Below are 21,171 nucleotides of genomic sequence, written 5' to 3' on the forward strand. Positions count from 1 at the left end.
GTCGGGTATGGCTGTGTGTGCTGTCCTTAGGTTAGCTGGGTTTAAATAGTTCTAAGCCTAGGGGACTGATGACCTGAGATGTTAAGTCCCATAGTACTTAGGGCCATTTCACCCATTTTGATGTCTTCTGCGCACTGGACATACGTAGAGGACGGTAGGTTGGTGAACTGTATCAGAAATCCACTGCATTTCACTCGAGCAACAAGGCACCTCGCTTGTATTCCTTTATCAGTGCAAATGGGAAAGCTGACAAATAATCTGCGGTAACAGAGTGGAGGTTGATATTTGGAAAAACATACGAAGTCATTGATGGTGATGATGAAGCCCCATACTACTTTACAGAGCGAAGGAGAACGAAGTGGGAGACCCCAGCCGCCGAATGAGGCAAGGTCCTAGTGGAGGTGGTTTGCCATTACCTTCCTCCGACCGTAATGGGGATGATGATGATGATGATGATGATGATGATGATGACGACACAACAACACCCAGTCATCTCGAGGCAGGTGACAATCCCTGACTCCGCCGGGAGACCATGAGCTGCGGACACGAAGTCATTCTCAAAGTGAAATTTGTTTACACCATACACTGCAGCTTCTGAAAACTTCTTATTTGTAGCCCTACGGCTTTAAGTACTATCTCCAAGAAAATAAAGTTACATGATCAAATTTTCGTTTGTTTTATTGCTGGCATATGAAAACTTGTGCCGGACTGGGATTGGAAACCGGGTTTCCCGCTTTACACGAGCGATCGCCTTAACAGATTTCGCTGTCCGACGCCTCCAAAACCCCCACTCGTCACCGTGTGTCCACGTTCTGCACTCGAACAGTTGCTGTGATTACCACACGAGGAGGAACTTATTTATTACTGTCGCGACCTGACACGGCATGTATTACGACTGAGAGAACACTAAATCACTCACCGACGCATGTTTTCTTTACACACACCACGAAAATTCAAGCCCAGTTCACAAGCCAAATTCCGTTCCAATAAACAGTAGCCCGTCAGTCTATCCAAGTGTTGGCCATGAATGGCGGAATATACCACAATGACAGAACAGAGTTCGGAGCGTGTTCGTAATTCCCGATGGTTGGCGTACGTAACGGTGACGTACAGCTAAATGAGATGAACTGGCTGAAAGAGGCTGCTTGCTCGTTTAAATAGGATGGTGCGTAGTGTTTGAGCCTGCGCAAGCGCGATGTTGGCCGAAGGAGAGACTCGATTCTAATATACGATGGTTCGCCCTCTGTCGGACGTATCGAATTTGGTCTGTCTGGCCAGCCAGCGAGTCTTCCCGGCATGCTTTGCATGTGTTGTTAATAATCTCTTTGGCATATCTTCCGAGGTAGCCGTAGCACGCACGGTGTTGCCGCTGCTCGGATTGTCTTGCTTCTCATATCCGGCTACGACGCCAGTGGCGCTCACCGCAGCATGTAATACGATTTTATAGTGTCTGTGTTTTACGGTATACTATGCAGTGCCTTCAGAAATGCATGCATGTTTGAAGAACACTGCATAATACACCATAAACCGCAGACACGGCTGATCAGCATGACATGCCTAGACAGCCATCGACAATAATAAATAAATGTCTCCCTGTGCGGAAACCGCAGCACCTTTGCGATTACCCGTCGTGGACTCACAGTGACATACCAGGGTTTGGTCGGTCAGGGAGGCGTGCCCTTACAGCCAAGTGGTTAAGCCGATAGCTCGCGTTAACGGGGATATCCGGATTCGAATCCCACTACGGCATCAATTTTCAATTCACCAATAAATTGTGCAGCTGGAGTCCAATCGTATTCACAATTGCGAATACATTTTTTTCTACATGTCAACACGCCTGGTACACGAAGAAATCTCTGCTCCACAGTACCACAGCTCGCGGCTACACGATCCAAAACAAAATGGCGCGGCCAACTGATAAAGCGGAAAATAGTGCAGAAATGTAGCAGCTGTGTCGCATCCACAGGGGTGACTGTATAAGTCATATGAAATGGTACGACACAGCCACAGTTAGAAAGAAATTACCGGCTGACATTCCATTACACAAAGAGGCTGCGCCGTTCTGGCTCCTATAACCCCGCGCTGTGTTTCTACGGCGCGAGACTTGCTACAAGATTACACACATGTACCGACAAGCAAACAAAATGTTAATTACATAACTCTGTTTAATTCGTAGGAAATAATTACACGGAGGTGATAAAATTCATGGCATACTTCCTAGTATCGTGTCGCACCTCATTTTAAATCTTCTGCAAAAATGTAGAGCCATGCTGCCTCTATGTACGTCCATAACTGCGAAAGAGTTGCAGGGGCAGCATTTTGTGCACTAATAGACTTCTCGATTATGTTCCATAAATGTTCGATAGGATCATGTCGGTCGATTTGGGTGGCCAAATCATTCGCTCAAATTGTACAGAATGTTCTTCAAACCAACGGCGAACAGCCGTGGCCCACTGACATGGAGCATCGTTGTTTGGGAACATGAAGTCCATGAGTGGCTGAAAATGGTCTCCAAGTAGCCGAAAATCACCATTTCCAGTCCGTGATCGGTTCAGTTTGACCAGCGGACCCGGTACGTTCGTTGTAAGAACAGCCAAAATCATTATGGAGCCACGACTAGCTTGCGCAGCGCCTTATTCTTGGGTCCATGGCACCGTGGCACCACTCTCGAACTCTATCACTAGCTAATACCAGCTGAAATCAAAACTCATCTGACCAGTTCACGTTTTCCAGTCGTCTAGGCTCCAAACGATATCGTCAAGAGCACAGGAGACGTCATGCTGTTAGCAAATGAACTCGCGTTAATCGTCTACAGCCATAGCCCATTAACGTCAAATTTCACCGCACTGTCCTAATGGATACGTTCGTCGTACGTCCTGCATCGAATTCTACCGTTATTTCACAGAGTGTCGCTTTTCTGTTGTCACTGATAACGCTACGTAAACGCCGCTGCTCTCGGTCGTTAAGTGAAGGCCGTCGACCACTGCGTTGTGCATCGTGAGAGGTTATGCCTTATATTTGATATTATCGGGATACTCTTGACATTGTTTACCTCTGAACATTGAATGCCCTAACGATTTACAATACGGAAAGTCTCAAGCGTCTAGCTTCAACTACCTTCCCGCGCTCAGAGCCTGTTAATCCTCGTCGTTCCGCCATATTATAGTCGAAAATGTTTTCACATCAATCACCTAAATACTAATGACATCTCCGCCAGTGCACTGACATTTTGTACCCTGAGTACGTGACAGCAGGCCGCTGTGGACGAGCGGTTGTAGACGCTTCAGTCCGTAACCGCGCTGCTGCTACGGCCGCAGGTTCGAATCCTGTCTCGGGCATGGATGTGTGGGATGTCCTTAGGTTAGTTAGGTTTCAGTAGTTCTAAGTCTAGGGGACTGATGACTTCAGATGTTGTCCCATAGTGCTTAGAGCCATTTGAACCCTTTGGTACGTGATACTACCGCTCTCTGTATATGTGCATATCGCTGCCCCTAACCTTAGTCACCTCAGTGCAAAGCTTCATGATAATCCCTTGTATTCGTCACTAGTGAATCACTTTTATTATTATCAGTGGTCTCACACATTCTCCAATTTTCTTCTACGTGTGGAAACCATGTTAATATTTAAAACGTCTTGATTTCAATGGAAAACCACTGTGTTTCCTCCTTTTGCCAGACCATCGAATATTAAGTGAAGCAGTGCCACGTTCAATGCTATTTTAAGTTACTTGCTATCCTTGCTTGTTTGGCTATTTCATTTCAGACCGGAAGGAAAATGAGAAAGCTGACAACTCACTTTTAACATCATTAGTAATTTTTACATGTGTCAATTACTGTAAATGAAAACAACTTTCGTCAACTTATCTCTTAAATATTTACGGATTAAGATTGGATAAAGTTTGTCTTATTTTCCGAACGCGATAATTTGTCTACCGTTTCACTCAAGAACCTTACATGGGATTTCAAGCCGGCCGAAGTGGCCGTGCGGTTAAAGGCGCTGCAGTCTGGAACCGCAAGACCGCTACGGTCGCAGGTTCGAATCCTGCCTCGGGCATGGCTGTTTGTGATGTCCTTAGGTTTAACTACTTCTAAGTTCTAGGGGACTAATGACCTCAGAAGTTGAGTCCCATAGTGCTCAGAGCCATTTGAACCATGGGATTTCAAGGTATTGCGATTCATTTTGAAGCTGAACGTCTGTTTTTGATGAAGATATACAAAAATAAGATAACAATTTTAAAAACCTTTGGTTCATGAATTAAGCATAAACAGAATTTTCATAAAAATTAAACTTACATATGCTTGAACCAATTTTTATTACACGTTGAGATGAGTTTTAGGTTTTATAGAACCACTTGACTGAAAAGTGGAAAAAATAATTAAATAACAATTATTTGAGCCCGCGCTCCACTTTGGTTGAGATGGGCTGCATTGAAACATAAACAGCAGGCGATCGAGAACGACTTTGTTATGAGTCATTGGGGTTACCTCTGGTTCTATTTGCTTCTTTTTAAGCAGCTCTCTACTCAACATATTATAGAAGCTTCCTAACATTGTTTTTAAATCAAATGCTGAAGAATATGGCAAACTTTTCATTCCATTTTATATGGTGTTTTTCAGAAATTAATTAGAAAAATGATGAAAATTAATATTGAATTAAAGTTGTAAAAATATTGCATGACCATACGAACTATACAATATTACACTCATTTTATTCGAGAATTTTACTTTGAATAGTTTTTGAGCTACGAGTCTCGCAATCGCGTGATTTCATTAAATCACGGTAACTGCGAATCCTAAAAAGACAGAAAGTACTTGTTTATCACAGCTGCGAGCTTGCGGATGACTGAACGAATACTTTAACTGACAGAAAAATGAACCCCTACAAAATATGCGCTATTTCCTGTTATCCGAAGCGAAATGGAGCAACCCGCAGTGACCTATTTTCCCCTTCCGCCCCCCCCCCCCCACCCTCCCCCTCTCCCCACATCACGCTTACCGAGATCACTTCGAAAACGTGTCACCGGTTCGGCCAACACAGAACACAGGAACGCGTTCCACGGACACAATCTCGTGCAGCCATCGCCGCTGGCGAGTGGCAGGGCGCGCAATTTGTGACTGCGTATCAGAACGGCTGTCATTGGGAGCTGCTGCCCAGCCGTCACTGTGCCCCGAGTTCCAGCACGTCAGCAGTCACTGCCAACCGCCGCGCCGCCCTGCTTGTCAGGTTTTGTACTGAATTAACGGTGCGCTGTCTGTCGTACGCAACACGTGGAGAATGTCAACAGATCATCATCGTCAGCTAAGTTCACCTTTCCATCTTAATAATAACACGGCAAAAAAAATACAGAATTTTCTTGTAGTACAAATGTTTTTGCTATTCACGAAATCTCTAGAACTATACGAATGACACAGACATGCTGTTGAAGAGCTGCAAAATTTTCAACTACTGTCCATGATCAGGGTTTTCAATGAGTTCTGTCAACGGAGACATTGTGTTGATTAGACTACGGTGAGTACTTGAATTTAATTCGTAGTGATCTCAGTCTGTAGATCAATTTAGCGTTCCGTCCTTCCTGATCGCTTACATATTTGATTGGACGCAGAGAAATATTAAACGATTGTCTTACGTGCGAGTCGGCCGTTGTGGCCGAGCGGTTCTAGGCCCTTCAGTCTGGAACCGCATGACTGCTACGGTCGCAGGTTCGAATCCTACCTCGGGCATCGATGTGTGTGATGTCCTTAGGTTAGTTAGGTTTAAGTAGTTCTAAGTTCTAGGGGACTGATGACCTTCGATGTTAAGTTCCATAGTGCTCATAGTCATTTGAACCATTTTTTTGAAATACGGTGATCTAGACAGAATTACATGTGGATATGACGCACAGGGATCTGCTTCGGCGATTGCGGGCTAGTTCCCCTTATTCCGCCTCAATTACACTGTGTCCGCGATTGCTGCGCAAACAAGTTCTCCACGTACCCATACGCCACCATTACTCGACCACACAAACGTAGGGGAGCGCGGGGGGTGGGGTGGGGGGGTGGAGAGGGGGGGGTGTCTACCTTGGGCCGAACTGCACAATAACCCTGAACGACAGGTTTGGTGTGGGGCGGAGGAGGGGTGAAGTGGACTGCGGTAGCCGTCGTGGGGTTGTGGACCACTGCGTCTGCAGCGGGGACGGAGCCTCTCCAACGTTTCTCAGCCCCCAGTTAACATACAATACAATACCACACAATGTCCAGGCACTCTGTGACCAAAATGGTACTCAAACAGAGGATGACAGACTAAAGGTCGAAATACTACATGTCTTTTTCCAAAGCTGTTTCACGGAGGAAGACTGCACTGTAGTTCCTTCTCTGGATTGTCGCACAGATGACAAAATGGTAGATATCGAAATAGGTAACAGAGGGATAGAAAAACAATTAAAATCGCTCAAAAGAGGAAAGGCCGCTGGACCTGATGGGATATCAGTTCGATTTTACACAGAGTACGCGAAGGAACTTGCCCTCCTTCTTGCAGCGGTGTACCGTAGGTCTCTAGAAGAGCCTAGTGTTCCAAAAGATTGGAAAAGGGCACAGGTCATTCCCGTTTTCAAGAAGATGTGCTGAACTATAGACCTATATCTCCAACGTCGATCAGTTGTAGAATTTTGGAACACATATTATGGTCGAGTATAATGACTTTTCTGGAGACTAGAAATCTACTCTGTAGGAATCAGCATGGGTTTCGAAAAAGACGATCGTGTGAAACCCAGCTCGCGCTATTCTTCCACGAGTCTCAGAGGGCCATAAACACAGTTTCCCAAGTAGATTCCGTGTTTCTTGACTTCCGCAAGGCGTTTGATACAGTTCCCCACAGTCGTTTAGTGAACAAAGTAAGAGCATATGGAGTATCAGACCAATTGTGTGATTGGATTGAAGAGTTCCTAGATAAAAGAACGCAGCATGTCATTCTCAACGAGAGAAGCCTTCCGAAGTAAGAGTGATTTCAGGTGTGCCACAGGGGAGTGTCGTAGGACCGTTGCTATTCACAATATGTATAAACGACCTTGTGGATAACATCGGAATTTCACTGAGGCTTTTTGCGGATGATCCTGTAGTATAATGAGAGGTTGTAACAATGGAAAATTGAACTGAAATGCAGGAGGATGTGCAACGAATTGACGCATGGTGCAGGGAATGGCAACTGAATCTCAATGTAGACAAGTGTAATGTGCTGCGAATACATATATAGAATGATCGTTTATCATTTAGCTACAATATAGAAGGTCAGCAACTGGAATCAGTTAATTCCATACATCATCTGGCAGTAGGCATTTGGAGTGATTTAAGATGGAATGACCATATAAAATTATTCGTCGTTTAAGCAGATGCTAGACTGAGATTCCTTGGAAGAATCCTAAGGAAATGCAATCCGAAAACAAAGGAAGTAGGTTAGAGTACACTTGTTCACCCGCTGCTTGAACACTGCTCACCGGTGTGGGATCTGTACCAGATAGGGTTAATAGAAGAGATATAGAAGGTCCAACGGAGTGCAGCGCGCTTAGTTACAGGATCATTTAGTAATCGCGAAAGCGTTACGGAGATGATAGATAAACTCCATTGGAACACTCTGCAAGAGAGACGCTCAGTATCTCGGTACGGGCTTCTGTTGAAGTTTCGAGAACATACCTTCACCAAGGAGTCAAGCAGTATATTGCTCCCTCTTAAGTATATATCGCGAAGAGGCCATGAGGATGAAATGAGAGAGATTAGAGCCCCCACAGGGGCATACCGACAATCTTTCTTTCCACGAACAATACGAGACTGGAATAGAAGGGAGAGCCGATAGAGGTACTCAAAGTACCCTCCACCCCACACCTTCAGGTGGCTTGCGGAGTATGGATGTAAATGTAGATGTAGAATACAATGGGTTTCTGCGCTAACAGATCCAAACAATTCCATTTAATAAGAGATGAATAGATTTTAGAGAAAAATGCTGTCGTAATACAAAATTCTTCATAAGAAATCAATATTATAACCATACAAAATTACAGACATTCTAAGTGACATAAACTTGCCAACTGTCAGTAAAATTATAGCTGCAAAGTGTAGCACACTGTATGCCGCTAAGGGCTGTAAGAGGAAACAGTCACTGACGGCGCTATCAGGGTCTTCCTTTAAATATTACCAAGGCCAGTGCTACGTTTTTAATACTAGTTCTCGTTGCCACGTTCCGTAGCCAGACTACCAATAACAGGAGAATGCGTAGTGTGAGATACCACAGGCAGAGAGTTCAGAGACGTACCGGCGATCCTCTCGGGCCCGTCCAGCGTGGCGGCGCGCAGGGAGACGGCTCGGCTGCGGCCCTTGGCGCTGGACGCGGACACGCGCAGCACCAGCTGCACGCCGGGCTGCAGGCCGCCCACGTGGAAGGCGGGCGCGCGTGACGTCACGTTGAGCAGCGGCAGGCGCGACGCCGCCTCGGCAGCCTCCAGCAGGAACACCTGCGGCCGGCCGCCGTCGAAGCCCTCCGTGCAGCGCACGTCCACCGAGTGCGACGTCTGGTTCAGCACCGAGCAGTTGGCCGGCGGGTCGGGGGCGCCTGCCGTCACACCACGCGCCACCATTAACTACCACACCACCCACTCCTTACAAGCTCAACCCGCTGTCGAAGAGAAAATTCTCCACTTACACACACAAATTGTGGCCAGTGGACTCGTCTTGTGCCTGACGACTGGCACTGAGGGGATAAACGTCATTCGATACCTCGTAATATCGTGTCGGACTTCATTTTGCGCGGTGTACTGCAGCGGCTCGAAGTAGTATGGATTCGACAAGTCGCTGGAGATGCCCTGCTGGAATATTGAACCATGCTACATCTACAGCCATCCATACTCTCGAAAGTGTTGCCGCCGCGTGGGATTAGCCGAGCGGTCTAAGGCGCTGTAGTCATGGATTGTGCAGCTGGTCCCGGCGGAGGTTCGAGTTCTCCCTCGGGCATGGGTGTGTGTGTTTGTCCTTAGGATAATTTAGGTTAAGTAGTGTTGCCGGTGCAGGAGTTTGCGCACGAACTGACCTCTCGATTTCGCCCTATAAACGATAGGAATCATGTCGGGCGATCTGGGAGGCCAAATCATTAGCTCGAATTGTCCACAGTGTTCTTCAAATCATCCGCAAACAACTGTGGTCCTGTGACATGGCGCATTGTCATGCATAGAAATTCCATCGATGTTTGGTAACTTGAAGTCCGTGAAGGGCTGAAAATGGTCTCCAAGTAGCCAAGTAGCCGAGCATAACCATCTCCAATCAATGATCGGTTCAGTTCGACCAGAGGACCCTGTCCATTCCACTTAAACACAGCCCACACGATCATGCAAGCACCAGCAGCTTGGGCAGTGCCTTATTCACAACTTGGGGCCATGGCTTCGTGGAGTCTGCACCACACTCGAACCATACCATCAGCTCTTCCCAACTGGAATCTGGGCTCATCTGACCAGGCTAAGGTTTTCCAGCCGTCCAGAGTCCAAACTGTAAGGTTACGAGGCCAGGAGAGGCACTGCAGGCGATGTAGTGCTGTTAGTAAAGGCACACAGGCCGTTCGTCTGCTGCCATAGACCACTAATGCCAAACTTTGCTTCACTGTTCTAACGTACGTCCCACATTTATCTAAGCAGTTTTTTTCACGCATTGTTGCTGTCTGTTAGCACTGACAACACTGTGGTACCGCTGTTGCTCTCTGTCGTTAAGTGAACGCCGTCTGCCACAGCATTGTCTGTCATCAGTGGTAATGACTGAAATTCGGTATTCTCGACATCCTCTTGACATTGTGGATCTCGGAATACTGAACTCCCTAACACTTTCCTAAATGGAATGTCCCATGCACCTAGCTCCACCTACTATTCCGCGTTCAAAGTCTTTTAATTGCCATTGTACGGCCATAATCATGTCAGAAATCTTTTCACGTTAATCACCTGAATACAAATGACAGCTCCCCACAAAGCACTGCATTTTTACACCTTCTGTATGCTGTCTATCGCCATCTATAAATGTGCATATTGCTATCCCATGGCTTTTGTCACCTCATTGCAGTTGGAGGCACTGTACCTGGCCTTTGTGAGAAAGCAAGTGTACCTGTAGCGCGTGCTCAGTACGGTGAACCTCCTTACACACTGACAGCGTAAATTCTTCCCTCTTGCTGGAGACAGGGCGTAAATGTATCTCTGGCTGATAGACAAAATGGAGGGTTCCTCACCAATCACCAGTACCTCCAGTATTTCAGAATATTGTGCAATAACTACACCACATACAGAAAAATTACACAAATCAGTGGACAGAGCATCATTTCAAGTTTCGATTCGTAACATGTGCCGTAGCACAGATGTACTAGAGCGCAGCTGTGTCGAAGTATATAAAAAAGTTACCTGCTCCGTACAGTAACATCTACACTTGAGCTCTACTCAAACTACGGTTCTGTGTTTTTGGAACTTACATAACTGTCGTCAAGCCGACAACCTCTGTGTGTGTTTTGTTTGTTGTTTTTTTTTTTTTTTTTTTTTTTTTTTTTTGCTCAAACTTAGAACCGCACATCATTCTGTGTTAGTCCACTGTGTATTTTATCTCTTTACAAAACATAAATTGCATTTAATAGATAGTAAAAGTTAGCTGATCGCGTAACTTCTGCGCTTTTAAGTAAGCAAAGCATTGCCTTTTGAACCAAGTACTGTTTACATGCACAAACATAATAAATGAGTAGAGTCATTGTTGCTATTTTGTTATCAATAGAATGTTTTTCATCATGATCAAAGGCTAGAGTTTCTATTGTTATTGACAATCGTGAAATCTGTTTGCAAATAACAGAAACATGTGTTATATACTCTCGTCAAGCCTTGAAGCGATGTTTCATATGTTTTGGTTTTGGGGCGTTTTTCTTAATTATGACTTTTCTTCGGAAATTGTGTTTTTTAGCGTCATACGATATATCTGCATATTTTATATCTACTGTAACTTCCTCTATTTTACGTAAGAAATCAACAATTTTCCAATAAAGCCCGGAATTAAACACAGGCAATTTCAGTTTTGCTGAATATATTGTTTGTTTTTAAGTAATAATCAGGTAGATACCTACGTATAACAAAAATGTTACGCAGGTTATGCACCCCTTTATGCACTGGCGCAAAAATAGCAACATCACAAAATAATTAATGTCAAGTAATTAAATTTCATGCATCTGTCTACGTAACATAATTAAGTGAATAACATTGCAGGATCACATATTAATGTAAGGATGTAAGGACAAGATAAGTCATTGCAAATGTGAAATGCTGGCGCATTAATAACTGGTGTAACTGCCAGAATATGGAATCAAGCATCCAAACGTGTATGCATTGTGTTGTACAGATGCCGGATGTCAGTTTGTGGGAAGGAGTTCCATGAGTGTTGCATTTGGTCGGTCAATACAGGGACATTTAATGCTGTATGTGGATAACGCTGGAGTTGTCCGATGATATCCCATTTGTGCTCGCTTGGAGACATATGGTGATCCAGCAGGCCAAGGCAATGTGTCAACACTCTCTCGGAAGCATGTTGGGTTGCAACAGTGGTATGTGGACGAGCATTATCCTGTGGAAAAACACTCACTGGGATGCTGTTTATGCATGGCAGCTCAACAGGTCGAATCGACTGATGTATACATTTGCAGTCAGGGGGCGTGGGATAGCAACGAGAGTTCTCGTGCTGTCATACGAAATCGCATCCCAGATTATAACTCCAGGTATAAGTCCAGTGTGACTAGCATACAGGCAAGATGGTTGCAGGCCCTCAGCTAGCTCCTTCTAACCAACACATGCCTATCACTTGCACCGAGGCTAAACCAACTTTCTTCAGAAAAACACCAACAGACCTCCACCCTGTCCTTCGATGAGCTCTTGTTTGACACAACTGAAGTTGCATATGGCTTTATCCGCCACAATTTTGCTGAGGTGGTGTAGCCTTACTTGCATCCGAAACCTCTGGACCGACTTTGCAGCTAGTTATAAAGAGACCTCCATTGTAATGTGACCCAGAAACCATAGTGTTGCTTAGCATCGTTCACATTTACAAGTCACTGCCAGTGACAACAAGGCTGATGAGTGTCAAAAGAAATGAGAGGACCATATGACAAGTAAATGAAGAACCTTCGTATCTGTAGTCTGATAGTTACACAATGAGACATCAAATAACTTAGGTTTCTAATCACAACAGTGTAAAACAAAACTTTCTGTGTCTGATTTATTAAATTACTAGCTAAAGAGCCCGTCACTGTCCAAGTAGCTATTTTGCCAATTTTTTATTAGAAACGAAAACAAAAAATTAACTGTAATTCCAATGCAATATGGAAAAATTTCATTTCCTTATTTCGTGGAAATAGCTTTAAAATTATTAAACAGTCGTACAAAAAAATATGCACAATGTACAGATGTATAAGTACAGTGTCCAAATTAAGAAATATAACATACAGGATACAAATTCTCCGTAAGGTTTACTTCTGTGCGCTGGTCGCAGCTGCTTCGCGCGTTTAGAACGCGATTTCGATAAACGTCTGTACCGAAACAGCTCTATAGACGGCCACTGTTTCCGCCTACAACCGTTTGCGCTTCACAGTTGAAAGCTGTCAAAAGCGATGTCTTATGTCATGGATTCCTTTAGTTGCCTTGACTGTAGGAGTATCTTAGTAGTACGAGTTGCATTCAAGTTCTAAGGCCTCCGATTTCTTTTTCTAATTAACTACTCACCCGAAATCGATGAAACTGGCGTTACTTCTCGACGTAATCGCCCTGCAGACGTACACATTTTTCACAACGCTGACGCCATGATTCCATGGCAGCGGCGAAGGCTTCTTTAGGAGTCTGTTTTGACCACTGGAAAATTTCTGAGGCAATAGCAGCACGGCTGGTGAATGTGCGGCCACGGAGAGTGTCTTTCATTGTTGGAAAAAGCCAAAAGTCACTAGGAGCCAGGTCAGGTGAGTAGGGAGCATGAGGAATCTCTTCAAACTTGTTATCATGAAGAAACTGTTGCGTAACGTTAGCTCGATGTGCGGATGCGTTGTCTTGGTGAAACAGCACACGCGCAGCCCTTCCAGGACGTTTTTCTTGCAGTGCAGGAAGGAATTTGTTCTTCAAAACATTTTCGCAGCATGCACCTGTTACCGTAGTGCCCTTTGGAACGCAATAGGTAAGGATTACGCCCTCGCTCTCCCAGAACATGGACACCATCATTTTTCAGCACTGGCGGTTACCCGAAATTTTTTTGGTGGCGGTGAATCTGTGTGCTTCCATTGAGCTGACTGGCGCTTTGTTTCTGGATTGAAAAATGCTATCCACGTCTCATCCACTGTCACAACCGACGAAAAGAAAGTCCCATTCATGCTGTCGTTGCGCGTCAACATTGCTTGGCAGCATGCCACACGGGCAGCCATGTGGTAGTCCGTCAGCATTCGTGGCACCCACCTGGATGACACTTTTCGCATTTTCAGGTCGTCATGCAGGATTGTGTGCACAGAATCCACAGAAATGCCAACTCTGGAGGCGATCTGTTCAACAGTCATTCGGCGATCCCCCAAAACAATTCTCTCCACTTTCTCGATCATGTCGTCAGACCGGCTTGTGCGAGCCCGAGGTTGTTTCGGTTTGTTGTCACACGATGTTCTGCCTTCATTAAACTGTCGCACCCACGAACGCACTTTCGACACATCCATAACTCCGTCACCACATGTCTCCTTCAACTGTCGATGAATTTCAATTGGTTTCACACCACGCAAATTCAGAAAACGAATGATTGCACGTTGTTCAAGTAAGGAAAACGTCGCCATTTTAAGTATTTAAAACAGTTGGCATTCTCGCCGCTGGCGGTAAAATTCCATCTGCCGTACGGTGCTGCCATCTCTGGGACGTATTGACAATGAACGCGGCCTCATTTTAAAACAATGCGCATGTTTCTATCTCTTTCCAGTCCGGAGAAAAAAATCGGAGGCCTTAGCACTTGAATGCACCTCGTAAAGAATAAACGTATTAAATCATCATTTTTTTCTTCCATCTCAGTGTTTATGAGGTCATATCTCGTGATCTATGTGTTACACAATGATATAATTTTCTGGGTACAATCTGAAGCATATCTGGATACTGTCTGCAAAATTTATTACTAATATAATTAATGGAACAGAAGTAATAAATTCAAACGTCATGCGTGATGCGTCAGTTTTCCACGCCCTTCATTGTTAATGACGTCATATCACCTGAAATATGACAGGTAGGTGGTTCGTACTGTACAGCGACTGTTGCGTGACAGTAAGGGATATGTGTACCAAGTTTAGTTTAAATCCACTGGCTTAGGGGGAGACTTGGAACGTACGTACACACATAAATACATCCATTTTATGATATGTATGAGTTCTCTTTCACAGTTGTAGCACTTTTTAAGTATAGCGGTAAATTTCCCGTTCTGCCATGCAGACTTCGTTTCTCAGTGATTTACCTGAATCGCTCGAGGAAAATGCTTTTAAAAGGACACGGTCGATTTTATTACCCTCCGTTCCCAGCCCCGTCGGAGCTCCTTCTGTTTTGATGCCGTCGTCGCCAGGACATTAAAGGCTACTCTAGTCTCATACAATCACGTTTATTGCACGTTTGTCCTGCCTTCATTCTTCAGCTCATTCCCTGTGTTCGCTGCTTACACAAGAACTTGCCAGACTAACACTTCCCAAATTTATTTATTACAATTGTCTCATTTTTTACGAAAGAAGTCATATTAAACGTACTCGTAATTTTAACTATACATTCACCAGCCCACGGTAGCCCCATTACTGCGTGGTCGTAAGCACATACTTATTGCACTAGATTAAAATTCATAAACAAAGGTCACACCTATAATAGCTTGTATAAACGTTTTCAATTTTGTTATGCTTGCTGTTTGAAGAAAAGTATCTCATTTCAACGGTTTCCCGTACATCCATGTCACTCATGCAATTTGAACAGCATTCATTCCCGTGTTATACAAGTCAATAGAGCCAGGACTATTACGTCGAATATCAAAGGGACAGAAGCGGTAAAAATCTGTTCCGGTTCCATTTCAATATCTGCTACCAACATTACTTTTTAATGACATTTTGCCGCTTTGAAAGGTGATTACACCTATCGTTTTCGAAGTGAAGCTTGTTTTATATTTCAATTTCGATTTGTCAGAGTGTATTACGTAATTTACTGAGTTTCGCGATACCACAGGAACTCGAAATATTATGCAAACAGGAAACATCAAAAGTGTGTGTGCATCGTCATCATACCTCACTCATTATCGAATTATACAGATACTTTTGAAAAGCTAAGGATGGTTCAACGTTCTGCAAATGGTTTACGAACATCAAGTTTATAAATATTGCACGTACTTAGCAGAAAAAGAAATGCAGTTTATCTTTCTTATGTGGTCGCTCCTACTGAAGTAAATAAACGTAGATCAAGTATAAACTGGTTTTAAGAAGTCTTATCTGAAGGTCCTTAGCGTGTAGCCTGGTACAGAGGTGAAACGTGGGCCATAAGAACCTCAATCAGCAAGGGAGTACGGGCTTCTCTAATGTGTTGCTACAGAAGAGAACTGGAAATCTCGCCTGTAGATCGAATAGCTAATGGCGAGCCAATGAATCGAATAATAATAAAAACCACTCAAAATCCAATAATCATTTGAATTATCATAAAAATTATAACAATTACAAATTGAAGAACGATAACGTGTTTCCAAGAAGCGCATGTCTATATAAAAGTGCTTTATTCGCAACTACCGGGTTCACGTCAGTATAGACCCATCTTCATATTTAGAATGCTTTAAAAAAATTTTATAACATTTTTGGGAAAACAGTGATATTGTAATATATATAAAATCGGTGTAAAAACGCTCTTGATCGCGATGGTTATTTTATTAAAATGGCTGGTTCCAGGCTAGGCTTAGGCCATCTCAAAAAGCAGCATCAGCTGAAGCTGACGATGTGTGGAGCACTCAGTTGACCTCAGTCAACGCAGTTTCAGCGACTGAGGTAAACTGAGGGTTCTACTCATCGTCAACTTCAGCTGATGCTGCTGTCTGAAGACGGCCTATGCCTATGCCGAAACCGATCATTTTAATAAAATAACCATCGCGATCAAGACTGATTTTTGCACAGATTTTATGCAATGGTTATGTTTTCACAATGCAGATGTACAATTACGGGGTCCCGGTTTCTGGGTGTTATCCACGTAAGAGTTAAACCATACTGACCTAAGAAAAAGCGGCAAGCAGGAAGGGGGCGGATAAACGTACTAGAATGACGCCAACAGATGAATAAATCGGCAGTTTGGTGAGGGTGCGGGTGGCGGGGGGGGGGGGGGGGAGGGGAGATGGTGGATGAACGTAGCAGAAAGAGGCTAAGAGCTGAATACAGCAGACAGTGTGAAATGGATGAAAGTTGCAAACGTCACCCGGAGACGAAGGGGATGGAAACGTGTAGAGGCCTAGATCAAAACCATCTTCCGATTCCAGACCACAGAAACAATACAGAAAGGATGACAGCCGATGTTGATACATAACCCATCTCGAACAGTGCTATCGAGTCCACAAGGTTCAAAGCCCTCATCTAATCGACGGGCCACCATCAACAAAGACACGCCCACGGCTCCTTTCACACTTGGCATCTGTCTCGAAGTGTGGGGTAAATAAAGTCAAGTTTCGAAAAATGTGAATCACACAATTTGTTTTTTAATTAACTGTTGAACGATGATCTCGCTTCTTCATCGTCACTTCCTCAATTATTAGCAGAAGATAGGAAACTGAGACTGACATCCCTTACTCAGACGTATTCGCCATCTGTATTCCGTGTTAGCAACTACCATCGCTGAAAAACCTACCTTATTATGTAAGATATTACAAAACGTATCCAAAATCGTCTGTCCAGCTACCCAGCTACGGACCCTCATGCTTAACCAAGGTTAAACAATGAGGAGGAAACATCGATTTCAAAATGCAATCTGAAAAATATCAATAAATTGATATTTTTTACGGAGGTAAAGGTTGGCGGAATTTCCGCTCTAAAAGGATCCTTGAATTAGTTGCGTTGATGAACTTGTTCTGGAATGTATAGGGTAGTTATAATTGAACTTTCTCTCCTTGAGCTTGTGTGGAAGGAAAGCTACTTACCTCACGGGCACCCGACTTTATAGAAATGATGTTCAGACTGTTCGCTGTAGGAGTTTCGTTGTTAGTTGTGTCCATGTAATGATTTGCCATTAAGCGCCGGCACTGATACGACGACGTAGAGTTGAAACATAGACATCAATGGGCATAAGAGTTGCAGATAGTCAACATGGGTCTGGACCAGGTACTTGTCAAGCTGTTATATCGAAACGACAGCAGTAGTGCTGCTGCTCTTCGGCAGTATCGACGCATTAAAGGATTACGGGAAGGTCCTCTATACGCACCGGGGTTGAAGAAAATGATACGATGTTCGGATTAACTGCTGATTGGGGTATTGCTCCTGGAAGACGCCGAAGGCCAATTGCTCCACAAGTTCTCGAAGAAGTTACTGTTGCCATGGCTGAGAAATCTGGACAAAATGTGTGATCTTCAACCAGTGCATGAGGTGTGTCACGACTACAGAACATTCCATGGTTCATCCCTCGAAAAATTCTAAGAACAGTTGAGGAATGGGATCCGTGCAAAGTTTCAGGCTATTGTGGATGCAGATGGTGGCCACACAGAGTGTTACCCTCTCACGTGCGAACTGCAATTTGTTTCTTTCAATAGATTATTCATAATTTATGTTCCACAAAGTCCTTACAATTATTTGCACAAATTTCCATTGCTCTACGATCACTCGTTTTTCGTGTGGGCCCTCTCATGCAGCAAAAGTTTAATTATTAGGTTGGTGCATAAGTTCGTCGCGTTTTTGTTATGCATGTTGATATTCTGGTTGCTATTGGTTTATTTGTCGATTGTCATTTTTCATTTGTAGTTCACTGTCGCGATCTGAGTTTACATGCGGTTTTCTTGTCATTTGGAGATAGTAAGTGGAATTGTGGACATTAGAAAATTGAGTGCCAAGTGAAGAAATCGGAAGACTTGCGACATATTCTTTTGTTTGAGACCAGTACAGGGATGACTGCAGCGGAGGCATCCAGACACATCTGCGCCGTGCACTGGGATAATGCCACAGGACACATCATGGAAAGAAAATTATTTTCTCGTTTTAACGAGGATCGTTTTGACGTTAGCGACTCTCGACGTTCAGGAAGACCGTTTGCGTTTGATGAAGATCACGTAAACGCGTTAATCCACAATAATCCACTTCAGTGTACTCGGTAACTGGAAAATGTGGAACTGTGGTATTTCCACCATCGTGCGACATTTGTGTGTAACGGGGAAGGCTCAAAAAGTCGGATGTATGGAATCGTAAGCCACACCGACCATACGTATCCTGCACTGCTGTTGGTGACGAAAAACTGTGTCTTTATGCTAACATAAGGAAAGGAAAGGATACGAGAGCCCAAACAAAGTAGTATCTCCCCGTACAAAGACGTTCGTGCATTCACAAAAGGTAATTTCATGTATCTGGTGGAACTGCGATTGTGTGGTGTACTACTAATTGCTTCCCCCAGGCGTAACCATCACTGCTGCCATAAGCCGTACATCGTCAATAGCTGAGATGTCTTGCAGACGCAATACAAGAACAACGTCAAAGAAGACTGTGAAGTGATTCTCCTTCACGATAACACCCGCCCGCATTCTACCAGGCTGACAAAAAAGGCTGTACAGGAGTTGGGTTGGGAAGTCATTTCGCAACTACAGTATTCATCCGACGTTGCGCCCTCAGATTTTAATTTTTTCCGCTCCCTATCGAACAACTTTCAAGGAAAATCCTTTCCGGATGAAGATGCGGTCCTAGCATGCTCGACGAGTTCATCGCCTCAAAAACACGTGGATTCTACTGTCGCGGAAAACGAGAAGTTGCCCTAGCATTGTCGGACTGTTGCAAGTAGTGAAACAGTAGTTTATTCATGACTAATGTCTGTGTTATATTTATCTGTTATACTTATTAAACTGATGAAAAGACGCTATGAACTTATGCATCAATCCAATATAGAGATCTCGTACTTCAGAACGCAATCACTGAGTTCAGTTAAACGATCTTGTCTTCCAAAACGGTGTGAAGAGCAGAGGAAATATAATCTGTATCTTTGTCATCCGACCTTTTCTTCCCAAGGCTGATATTTCTTCTGACAGATGCAGAATTTTGGTCCCATTACGTGAAAGTGACACATCCACTGAACTCAGTTTCTCAAAGATGTCACAAAGGTACGCAAATTTTAATGCAAAGATATCTTGTATGAACTTCTCGGAGCTCTAATGTTTCTCTTGAACAAGGTAAGAGTAATGTTCATTCCTGAGTTCATTCGTGGCATTCCCGCTTGAGAGCCAGCAAGAGTTGTTATAACATACTGCGGATAAATGCTCAGCCCCCATATACATGCACATTTTTTGAAAACATTTAGAATTAAGTGGCCGACTTTTAATGAAGTTTACCACTTCGACCACTGATTGAAGAACCTCATGAAGGACAGCGCTCGTGTTTCTTGTGCAAAGGCGCCCTTGCCAGTGGCTTGTCAACTGGATCACCTTTGGTGATAGATACTGTGCTCAGAGCAACTGGTAAAATAAGACCTTCCGTTTTGCTTTGAGGTCCTTTCCTCTTTAGTACAAGCTAGGCAGCTTTCTAAGACGAAAGAATAGCCTTCGTAGGAATCTTAGATTGTTTGTGAGAGTATTTTTTTGTTCTGCCATTTCTTTTGTCTTGTAGGAAAGGTATGCTAGTGATTTCATTTGGTTAGAAAGTAAGCTATCAGCAGCTAGAACTTTGAAACAAGCGATACACTGTGGATGTTCTTCATTTACAACAATCGTACATGTAAAACATAAATTCAGATTTGTCATACTTCCTATATTTTCGTCTGTTCAGGTCATTCAATTGCATGACACAACTGAAGTATTCCGCTTTGCACTTAAATTAAAAAAAATTTTGCGCGCTGACCATCAGCACAAATGGCAGAAGACAACCAACAGTTAAAAACGATGTGCATTCAACAAAACTAACACTACAACTGACTGGTACTGAATAACAATGAATTGTCATGTCATATAGTACGTGTTGACGTCCATCTACCATGCTTCCCTACTGTCAATTACTTCATGGCTCGCTAGTCACCTCTAGCAGCGCACATATTGTTCCTCTATTCAGAAAGCAAATAAGGCAAACTATTATTGTTATGGAACCACAGCGATTCCCCCACTGTGCGACAGGACGCAAAGTTTTAATGTTCTGGCCTAAGTCAACAGTAAAGAGCGGAGAACAATTTAATGCAAGATTTGATGCAATGTCTTTTTACCAACAAATACTGATGATGAAAATTTCTTCCGTCTCCACGATTCGAAGTGGCTACCTCCTGGTCAAACACCATGGATTGAGTGATATATTTATTTACACGTTAATTTCCGTAGGACCAAACTGAGGAACAAATCTCCAAGGTCATGGAACGAGTCAGTACATGATATTACAACATGAAAGTAATAACGGACAAAAATAAAATGTTTATGGGCTAGAAAAAAGTCAGTCCATAAGTTTAAGTATACGCAATCAACTATACAACGAGAATCAGCTTAGTTTTTCAAGGAACTCCTCGACAGAAGAGAGGGAGTGACCCATGAGGAAACTCTTCAGTTTCGATTTGAAAGTGCATGGATAATTTTCGAATTCGGGTGGTAGCTTACTGAAAATGAATGCAACAGTATACTGCACACGTTTCTGCACAAGATTTAAGGAAGTCCGATCCAAATGCAGGTTTGATTTCTGCCGAGTATTAACTGAGTGAAAGCTGCTCATTCTTGGGAATAAGCTAATATTGTTAACTAGAAATGACAGTAAGGAATATATATATACACTCCTGGAAATTGAAATAAGAACACCGTGAATTCATTGTCCCAGGAAGGGGAAACTTTATTGACACATTCCTGGGGTCAGATACATCACATGATCACACTGACAGAACCACAGGCACATAGACACAGGCAACAGAGCATGCACAATGTCGGCACTAGTACAGTGTATATCCACCTTTCGCAGCAATGCAGGCTGCTATTCTCCCAT

The 21,171-nt window shown here is 43.7% G+C and overlaps 1 protein-coding gene across 1 annotated transcript in view; it reads right to left on the bottom strand.

The window, feature by feature from the left end:
- LOC124613342 (hemicentin-2-like) overlaps positions 1-21,171 on the bottom strand; it is a 193,317-nt gene that overhangs the window by 24,271 nt on the left and 147,875 nt on the right. The window contains exon 12 of the mRNA XM_047142039.1: positions 8,281-8,577. Coding sequence (XP_046997995.1) covers positions 8,281-8,577 — 297 coding nt within the window. The remainder of the gene's footprint in view (positions 1-8,280; positions 8,578-21,171) is intronic.

The sequence above is a fragment of the Schistocerca americana genome, chromosome 4, assembly GCF_021461395.2.
Source record: "Schistocerca americana isolate TAMUIC-IGC-003095 chromosome 4, iqSchAmer2.1, whole genome shotgun sequence".
Lineage (NCBI taxonomy): Eukaryota > Metazoa > Arthropoda > Insecta > Orthoptera > Acrididae > Schistocerca > Schistocerca americana.